General features: G+C 36.2%; 1 protein-coding gene across 1 annotated transcript in view; it reads right to left on the minus strand.

The window, feature by feature from the left end:
* Positions 1–1,468: 1,468 nt before the first annotated feature.
* LOC114667248 (AP-1 complex subunit mu-2) overlaps positions 1,469–10,907 on the minus strand; it is a 19,294-nt gene continuing 9,855 nt past the window's right edge. The window contains exons 4-8 of the mRNA XM_051920291.1: positions 9,320–9,508; positions 4,577–4,735; positions 3,797–3,922; positions 3,353–3,428; positions 1,469–2,310 (exon numbers count right to left, since the gene is read on the minus strand). Coding sequence (XP_051776251.1) covers positions 2,285–2,310; positions 3,353–3,428; positions 3,797–3,922; positions 4,577–4,735; positions 9,320–9,508 — 576 coding nt within the window. The 3' untranslated portion in view covers positions 1,469–2,284. The remainder of the gene's footprint in view (positions 2,311–3,352; positions 3,429–3,796; positions 3,923–4,576; positions 4,736–9,319; positions 9,509–10,907) is intronic.

Raw genomic sequence — 10,907 nt, forward strand, 5'->3', positions numbered from 1 at the left:
CCACTTTATGAGCAGAACATTCAAACGTCTTATAGATTTAAGATTTGAAACCCATATTCCATAAGGCTGACACAGTACCTGAAGCAGCCATCAACAGGTAAAATAATATGTGTGTGTCTGGTAGAAATATTGATGATGATAACATGGATTTATTTTTATTTTAAGCACATCAGAGGAGAGATTTTACTAAAGAAGGTACTCCAACCAATTAGTACTCATCCAGTATTTTCAAGATTATATTCCATTTAATGTGTCTTTTCCTGGACCAAAACAGTGGGAGTGCATCATGTTCCAATATGTGATCCTCCAGTCTGGAACCATTTAGGGACTTCTATACATGTCCATATATGTTGTATGCTGAACAGAAGCAGTTCTGAAGAGCCACAGGCTTTCATTCCAGATAGTCAAAGTTAGTTATTGGATAGAGGGGTAATGGTCAGAAAAATATTAGAATAAGCTCAATAGTTCATTATATGTCCAAATTACACCTGCAAACTAAATTAGGCCTCCACGTGAACATTTTGCTTAAATGGTTTCCTTAGTTAAAGCACTTTTTTTGTTTTTGTCTGCCAATTCATACTGGTGCAGATTGCTCTTCTATTTACATTTACTTATTTAGCTGACACCTGTATCCAAGGTGACTTACAACATTTAGGATACAATTGGTTACATTTCTTTTGGTTTTCAAATTGGAGCACAGGCATTTCCGAGTACAGCCCCATTTTTATCTCCTCACTTTGCTTAAAACACCTTTGTTTTTGACGGTCCTCGTGAAGTAGTACATTTCATTTTAATGATAAAATGTTAATTAGTCCACAACTGACCTCCCAGAAATCAGTGACATGGCAGAAAATGACCAGCGTAAATATAGGGCCGGTGATCTCCAAAACAATACAACCATGTGATAAACTTTTAGAGGATTCTAGAATGAGTTCTGCCAAGTTCAGTTTAATACAAGAGCCACAATACAAGCAGAGCATTAGGCAAGAATGTCTGTTACTGCAGCAGGAGATGGTGGAGTTGAGTGAAGCAAAGTGTTCCAATTCCCAAAGTGGTTACTGCAGGCATGAAGTTCTTCCCATGTCTGTGTACATTTCTTCTGGATTATTTGCTTCTTCCTTACATCCCAAAAGAGTCCACGTTAGGTTAACTGGAAACAAAATAAACTCTAGTGTGAGTGTATTATTTAGTAGATTGGCATATCCTTCAGAGTTGGTTCCAGCCCTACACCTAAAGCTATAACAATAGGCTTCCATTCTTAGTGGATAGCAGATGAACGACGTTTAGGAAAAAAGAAATGGATGGATGGATGGGTACATCACAAGTTCAAAGCAGCCGCTGATTGTTGCTCTGCACCATAGCCCATATGGGCCTGATTTATCCATCTCTCATGTAGAGTGCATTTATTAGCCAATCTGGAAACTGCTATATTCTCCTCTCCCTCCCCTTCGAAATATTAAGAGGCAAATTCGTGTTTTATGAAAAATATTTATTAACTAGATTTTTTTTTTTTATAATAAGAAAGATTTAAGAGTCAAAGCAGACTTGTCTGTCCACAACCAGACTGTACAAATAAGATGTTGGGTCAGATTGAGTTCTTCTCTATACTCATTTGTAATTCTAAATATTGTGAACAATTTTGATCTCCATGTCACAAGTACATAACAGCATTAGGCAGAGTAAACATGCCATAAAGCAATATTTACTTAAATACAGGATGTAAAGAACACATTTATTTAAGGATTGAAGGCTATGAGCTACTTGTAAAGTGTAATAGACCAAAAGTAAGCTCAGTTAAGCATTCAAAATGATGAATGGAATAAGCTGATTGCACCTTCAAAATATTTTGTAAGTCAAGGACACAAGACCATAAATTGAAGGTAGCATGGAATCAGTTACTTAGCTTAATGGTAGAAAATGGCCACCAAGGTATCTTTTATCTACTAATTTGGAATCATTAGGCAAATAGGATTTGAGAACCTTAGTGGGGCAGAATGGCCTGCTATTGTCAAATGTTATATGGCAGAGATGTGATGTACTCCTAGCATGCATACATAAATAACATTTTTTGCTGATTCTAAATGTAACCAGCTTTGCAAAGTTGTTATTTAAATAGATTTGACAAATACAAGAGTTAAGAAGACATCACAAAATGTCAGGTTCATGTTCAACCTTCTTATACTGAGGCACTTTGGATTGCTACTTTCTAGAGTTAAAGGATATCCAGAATTCCTATTTTCTAAGTGAACGATGTTCTTGTCCATCCCTGGAGAGTTGTCATTGCTTAGGCATTTGTTCTCAGCTGGTAATCTGAAATAACAGCATAAACATATTTTTTATAATTAGTCATAAAACACCTTTATGTGTCTTCAGTACAGATGACAGTTGCTACTCACATGAAATTATAACTCTGATAATCAACTTATCATGCAACTCTCAAAACACTTATTCACCTCATACTCTGGCCACAATCAAGAAACAAGAGACAGAAATCAAAGTTAGAGTAACAGAGAAGGGGCACTAATACCCCATAGAAAACAGAAAGTAAGTCTCCAGGGCAGGGTTGGCGTCCCTCTGCTCAAAACGCTTGATTGGTCAGCTGTTAATCTGCAGAAGTGCTCACTATGACTGGCAGGTGTCATCACTTCACTATCTATATGTATCTACTGCACATCTACATATATATTATCTATCTATATAAATAGTTACATATACAGTATATATATATCTGTATATTTCACAATTAAAAGACAAGGTTGCCTGTTTAATTACTTCCACTGACTCACTGCATAATTCTCAACAAGTCAATTCACTTAGCCTATAAGTGGCACATATGGAAATGGTTTGTAAGTCATCTTTGAAACGTGCATCAGGTTGATAAGTAAATGTAAATCTTTACAGCAGCTGTAATACACTACACTGACTTTATTTCACATTTACAGTACCATCTTACTAACATTGCACTGAAGGTGCTGATCCCTTTTAACGTCTGTTAATTTGTCTAATTGCTGTCTTTTTTTTTTTAATCATTCCTTCCTGCTGTTGTCGCCTGGAGACAACAGCTGACTTGATATAATGGATAATGTGCACTAGTTTTTCCAGCTGCAGTGCGTGACTTGATTTACCTGCTTCTTTTGCCCTACAGGTCTTAATTAAAAGTCATTTTTTGCACCTATTGACTCGTATTAAGTTTTTTCATTTTAGCAGTGGGTTGATATATCATCATAGAGTTAAGTCAGGCAAACTCATTTGTAATAAGTTAGATTGCCACAGGCACTAAAAATGAAGTGGCTGATGCATAGCTTCCCCCTGTCCCAAGCACAGTATGCAAACAAAAAATAAAAAAAATTACCTCCACTTTGAGTGATGTATCTGACCCAAGGCAAAGCGTGATAGCCGCTCTTTTCAATTATCTTCATGTACCGAACCTAAATATAAAAATAAAAGTGACGTTTATTTCATTTCATGGTCAAAATGAAGCCAGAGGAGACTACCCTACAGGTAACACCTGCTTTTACTTGCATTTTCTGTTTACTTACTGAAGAGAAAAGTACAATTTTTTTCAAAAACATTGCTGCCATTTAGAGTGATATTCTCCTTTACCTACAGAAAGCAGGTTGAAAAAAAGACTACCAGAATCCTCAGGTGTCACTGTGCTACCAACCATAAACTTTTAGCAATAACCATTTCTGAGTTGTCACTTAAATTGTAAGTTTCATCTTTCAGGAGTTATACTGAAGTGACTCAGGCCCATGGCCATGAGCTTGACTATCACAAAGTACTGAGCAACTCGTACCTGGATCCCAGACACTGTAAAGTAAGGAATTTCAAAGTTGACAGTGATTGGTGGCCTTCCTTCTTCCTCATCCTTCTCCACACTGGGTAGCCCAAAGTGAGCTCGCATTAGGAACTCCTTTCCTCCCTTAGACAACAAAGCAAGAGGTCAGATTGTGTGTGTGTGTGTGTGTGTGTGTGTGTGTGTGTGTGTGTGTGCGTGCGTGCGTGTGTTGGGTGAGAGGTAGATTACTATCCATTTAGAACATACATGGATTTCTGAGTAAATCTAAAAGACACTATGGATAGCGCTTCTTTTCAATTTGCTGACAATTTTATTAGCTCCACTTATACCTCACCTCTTTAAGGCTTAACCAGTTTGCTTAGTTGAAAAACAGGAATTGCCATTCTATTTAAAAATGAGTGTTACTAATTATTTCCCTTAGTATTACATAGTGTGGTATTAGAGAAAAATCTTCCACCTGGGATTAACTGTTCAAGATGAAATCAAGCTGATACCCAGCTAATAAATGAAAACATTGAATGGCTTCCTCCATTTCTTTTATTCCAGTTTGGAAGTCAGTTGGGTATAGATGACAGGATCTGTATGCTGTACAATTTCCTGTATTGATCGGTTAAGAGTTATAATTGGTTTGCCTTAATTTGTATAAACATATGACCATCAGAACTAATGACACTGATCTGTATTAAGTGGCTTAGCAAATCTTACACTAAGCTATAATTACAGGGCCAATCTTAAACTGTAATATTAAAATTTAAAACTCCCACTCCAGTAACTCACTGGGAATGATTTGATGGTCCAAACCACAACATTCTTCTCTGGGACATACTTTGCGCTACCCACACTAGTTTTAAAGCGTGGTGTGTCAGCATCACTTGGCACAGGAACCATGATTTCCACACTGTTGGCCACAGACTGCTTCTTGAACTGACCTTTTGCCTAGAGACGAGAAAAACAAAGCAGTTCAGCAGAAGCATCCCCACCACAATTCATAGATTTGTTAGATATAAGAGGATGTGCTGTAAAATAAAAGCTTCTTCCAAAGTTACTCTCAAGTATTTTCAGCAATATTTATGTCATTTCATTATTATTTTTTATACTAGAGTGATGATTGTTCTGCTAATAATGCTCTATGATAATTTTTGTTGGCCTCTAAACAAAATGGACTATAGGACTATAGGCATACAGTATATAAAATTATTATAGGTATTAGTTTATTTTGGCAAAATAATTGTGTAGGTAAGGTGTCTTTATAAAAGCCGTGTTGGAGCAAATTGTGTTGCTATACACTCTGAAGCATTATGTGGACGATACTGTACAGTATATTGCTATCATAATGGTGAACACAAAAGACAACTAACAAAGGGAAACAGACCAATATAACTCTTAAAAGCATTGGTCTTTCCTTTAGAGAAACTGCAAAGAAAGACAATCTTTCAGTGAGTACCGTTTTCTACACCATTAAAAGGAACTTGGAAACTGCAGGAACATCTGATAGGAACAGGTCTGACAGACTTAGTGCCACAAGAGAATCAGTTTGAGAGTCAGCAGCTTGCATCATTGGTAACATTTCCTTCATAGTTCAGGCACTGTGAGTGGTGTACTTGCACACCTAGTCTAGCAACCTCAACCCTTTGCAGCAATAAACACATTATCCAATCTGGCACCACAGTATTCTCTGAATACTAGCTGAGGTACCTGGCATTATCCGAGTCAGAAAGTGGAAAGGTAAAAAGCAATAATAAATTATATAATCACCAAACTTTATTACACATAAACGTCTTGAATTTTATACATATGCACTGTTGGTACTGGAAAGTGCTTGCTTATTTCCTTCTGGAGCAAATATAATGTATAGAGTTGTTTTTTAGTACCAACATGTGAGCATCCAACTTAAAGATGTACAAAAATGTTTGAATGTGGAATCAGTAGTATACTGAAGCTATCAGCTTAAGACCAGTTGGTATACTAAGAGTCAGATACATTTCTAGAAATGCTGCAATACGGTGGAGTTTTTTAAGTGACATGACTTTTCTGAAGTCAAGATTGCATCTGTTCTGGAGTCTCAGCTGCTAGGGAAGCTGGCTTTCTATTCGCAGTAGATGGGTTCCTACTTAGACAGGCTCTTCATTCTGGTGGCCTTTTGCAGTATTTAGATGCAATGCTGTTGCAAACTAAGGACTTTGTTTTTAGACAAAGTAGTTTTATAGAAATAGATTCTCTCTCTCTCATACATATATATTATATAAATAAATATATATATATATTATAGCTATATATATTATATATATTATGCATTCAGTCCTGAAACAATTTTACGATTTTAATGTCTGTAATATCTGAATTTGAATCACATCATTATAAGGACTGTAACAAAACATGTAGATGCATTTGTGTCTTCATTTGTTTTTTTATTAGTTTATTTGATATGTTTTACTAAAACTTGGTTTGTGTGCAATAATCTTAACTAGTCAGTAAGAAGCGTGCTATTTAAAATTAAACTAAATGTAGAAAAATAGCAATAAAAATATGATAACCTACCAAAGCAGGTATTGTACAGCTATATGTAGATATATCTATCAATATAATAGATAATTAATTTTACTATGTATGTATGTATATATATATATATATATATATATATATATATATATATATATATATATATATATATATATATATATATATATATATATATATAAATTAATTAAGTCTTGCAAGTTGAAGCAAATAATTTACACAAGTGTCCCAACTTCTGTTAATTACTTAAAAACCCCTCTGTCTTAAAGCAGAGCTGGGTGTTACTACACCATCTGAAGTACTACTTAAGCAATATTCCATTAATAATGGCAACAAAACGACAATTAACAAATGAAATGGGACAGAGCATTACTACCCTTAGAAGTATATGCCTTTCATTTAGAGAAAATGCAAAAAAAAAAATGAAAGTGTCAGTGACTACAGTGGTTTCCTACACAATCCAAAGGCAATTGGACTTAGTTCAGTCTGCATTAGTCCACAGCTGGTACTTCAAGGCCCTATTTTGTCCTTTAAGGAATGACTTACTTCCACTTGCCCTGTCAAACCTGCAGCACAAAGTCTCCTCTTCACAGTAGATACTGAGACTTGTTTATTTACAACCTGCACTGTTAAGCTGTGCTTGAAGCTGTTGTGCTGTTAGGCACCTCTGACCACACAACCTGGTGACCCTCAGAAACTTGTCTCCTGATTAGGTTGTGACATTGCCTTTGGATTGTGTAGGACATTACTGTACTCACTGATAGTTTGATTTTTTTTACCTATTTATAATATTCTGATAATTTACTTGTTTTCAGCTATTGCTACAGTTTAAATGTACTGCTTACCTTTTTCACTATTTTAGGTCATTCATTGCACTTCAACTAATTGATTTTGAGGAAAACCTGGACCAGAGGTGCTTTAAAATGTCTGACCCATTGTGTGTATGTATATTTACAGTATATATTAATATATACAGATATATATTAATATACATACAGTACTGTGCAAAAGTTTTAGGCAGGTGTGAAAAAATGCTGTAAACAAAGAATTCTTTCAAAAATGGAAGTGTTAATCATTTATTTTCATCAATCAACAAAATGCAGTGAATGAACAAAAGAGAAATCTAAATCAAATCAATATTTGGTGTGACCACCCTTTGCCTTCAAAACAGCATCAATTCTCCTAGGTACACTTGCATACAGTTTTTGAAGGAACTCGGCTGGTAGGTTGTTCCAAACATCTTGGAGAACTAAGCACAGATCTTCTGTGGATGTAGGCTTCCTCACATCCTTCTGTCTCTTCATGTAATCCCAGACACACTCGATGATGTTGAGATCAGAGCTCTGTGAGGGCCATACCATCACTTCCAGGACTTCTTGTTCTCCTTTACACTGAAGATAGTTCTTAATGACTTTGGCTGTATGTTTGGGTTCGTTGTCCTGCTGCAGAATAAATTTGGGGCCAATCATATGCCTCCCTGATGGTATTGCATGATGGATAAGTATCTGCCTGTATTTCTCAGCATTGAGAACACCATTAATCCTGACCAAATCTCCAACTCCATTTGCAGAAATGCAGCCCCAAACGTTCAAGGAACCTCCACCATGCTTCACTGTTACCTGCAGACACTCATTATTGTACCGCTCTCCAGCCCTTCGATGAACAAACTGCCTTCTGCTACAGCCAAATATTTCAAATTTTGACTCCTCAGTCAAGAGCACCTGCTGCCATTTTTCTGCACCCCAGTTCCTATGTTTTCGTGCATACTTGAGTTGCTTGGCCTTGTTTCCATGTCGGACGTATGGCTTTTTGGCTGCAACTCTTCCATGAAGACCACTTCTGGCCAGACTTCTCCGGACAGTAGATGGGTGTACCTGGGTCCCAGTGGTTTCTGCCAGTTCTGAGCTCATGGCACTGCTGGACATCTTCCAATTTCGAAGGGTAATAAGCTTGATGTGTCTTTCATCTGCTGCACTAAGTTTCCTTGGCCGAACACTGCGTCTACGATCCTCAATGTTGCCCGTTTCTTTGTGCTTCTTCAAAAGAGCTTGAACAGCACATCTTGAAACCCCAGTCTGCTTTGAAATCTTTGTCTGGGAGAGACCTTGCTGATGCAGTAGAACTACCTTGTGTCTTGTTGCTGTGATCAATCTTGCCATGACATGAAACTGTCTTCCACAACCTCACCTTGGTAGCAGAGTTTGGCTGTTCCTCACCCAGTTTTAGGCTTCCTACACAGCTGTTTCTGTTTCAGTTAATGACTGTGTTTCAACCTACGTGCGACATTGATGACCATTAGCACCTGTTTAGTATAATTGGTTGATCAAACACCTGACTAGAATCCTACAATATCCTTGACTTTGTGCAGGTGTACCTATAAGAATTGATGCTTGTTTGAAGGCAAAAGGTAGTAACACCAAATATTGATTTGATTTTGATTTTTCTTTTGTTCGCTCACTTTGCATTTTGTAAATTGATAACAATAAACAATCATTATTTATATTTCTGGAAGCATTCTTTGTTTACAGCATTTTTTCACACCTGCCTAAAACTTTTGCACAGTACTGTATATATATATGTATATTAATATATACATATATATACTAATATTATATATACATATACATACATATATACACACACACACACCTATGTATTGTGTTCTCAATTACAGACTGTTCCTTTTCTTTTTCTGCTGTTCTGTATAGTATCTGTGGTTTTAAATACACAATGATGATGGTGCAGAATTTTGCAGTTTTACAGTTCCTGTGCTGAATGACATATTACTTATTAAAAACAGAATTACAAAACAGATGAGAAATATGTGTCTTTGTTGGGTCACTTTGATATATAATTATTAGCTCCCCCCACCTCAGGTCTTCTAATCATTTGTAGACCGATGCCAGTCAGGTACCATGTTACTTCAAGTGGGCAGCTGGCATTCTAGACATCTTAACACGTATGCCACTCATATGAGTTTTACTGTGTTACACATTTTAATACCTTGACCATGATTTCAACTCGGCTGTGGGAGAACTTCTCAATTACAGACTCAATCCAGATTAGAGGCTTCACCTGGAAAGACAAAGAATTGCAGTAAATGGAAGACCAAATATCTTGCACTCTAGGAAACATTATAAAAACATAATTTTTCATTGAAATAAAGTGATTAATATTAGTGTCACTTGACTTTCAAAAAGTTTACTTAAGGTCTTTGGCAACACTCAGCTCAATTAGAATAAGGGTAAACAAGCAGCATTAGCGCACATAGCACTAATAGCACCTTACCTACAATATATTAGGCTGCTGAATTCATTCTTTCACCATAATGTGACACTATAATCTCAGTTGTTGCACATGCTGCGGTCATGGTCTTTATGATGTATGGCAGTCTCCACACAAATAGCTATTAGTCACAGGATTTGAACCCAGACCACTGGATAATTATTAATATTCAATTAATTATCATAACTATTCATGGTGGCTCTAGAATCTTTACTAACCCCTACTCTCTCTTCTGTTTCTTTTCCCGGTTTTCTGTGGTGGTGACCTGCGCCACCACCACCTAATCAAAGCACCATGATGTTCCTACATTGATGGTTTAAAAGCCAGAAGTCTACATGACCATCATCATCAAGTCCTTCCGTGAGAACCATAAATACAAAGAGGACTGTTCATTTATGTTAGGTAGAATGCCCAGAGGGGGCTGGGTGGTCTATGGGTCTGGAACCCCTGCAGATTTTTTTTTTTTTTTTTCTCCAGCTGTCTGGAGTTTTTTTTTGTTTTTTCTGTCCTCCCTGGCCATCAGACCTTACTCTTTTTCTATGTTAATTAGTGTTGTATTATTTTAATTCTTACTTTTTCCTCTTTTCTTCATCATGTTAAGCACTTTGAGCTACATTATTTGTATGAAAATGTGCTATATAAATAAATGTTGTTGTTGTTGGATCGATGAGGCAGCAGCACTAAACATTGCATCCTTTATTATCATGTATTTTAAAAAAAAGTTTATCTTTTTTTTTGTTTGTTTCTTCACAGGCTGATGTTGTAGTTTGGCATGTTGTATGGCTAATCAGCGGCAGTGAAAGCAGAACGCAAACATGTATCGAGTAAGTGACATCATTATTGACTGAAGGTAGAGATTCTGGAAGGTGCAGATATAGTAAGCTACATGGTTACTAACTTTAGCCAAACATTTAGCAAAACCAGTTTACAACTTAAGGTTTCTAACTAAAACATCACTCTCATATTTTCTTGTATCCTTTAGTAAAGAATTGTTTTCTGGGGTTTGTAATAACTTAAATGTGTTTAATTAAATTTCTTTGTAAACAACAATAAGTGTTCATTATGTCTTTCCTCCTAAAACTAACAAAAAACATATAATGTATATCAAAGGAAATCATTATGAACTTTATTTCTGATATGAAATTTCAAATGTTAACATGTCTCACTTCATAAACTGCATATAAATCACTTTGTTACATGCTATGTGTATCTTTTACCTGAATGTATCAGATAGGCATGCTTAATCCTCTGTTGACATTAACTGCAATACCGCAGAAGGCAGCAGAATCCCACCAGTAATAAATAA

The sequence above is a fragment of the Erpetoichthys calabaricus genome, chromosome 17, assembly GCF_900747795.2.
Source record: "Erpetoichthys calabaricus chromosome 17, fErpCal1.3, whole genome shotgun sequence".
Taxonomy (NCBI): domain Eukaryota; kingdom Metazoa; phylum Chordata; class Cladistia; order Polypteriformes; family Polypteridae; genus Erpetoichthys; species Erpetoichthys calabaricus.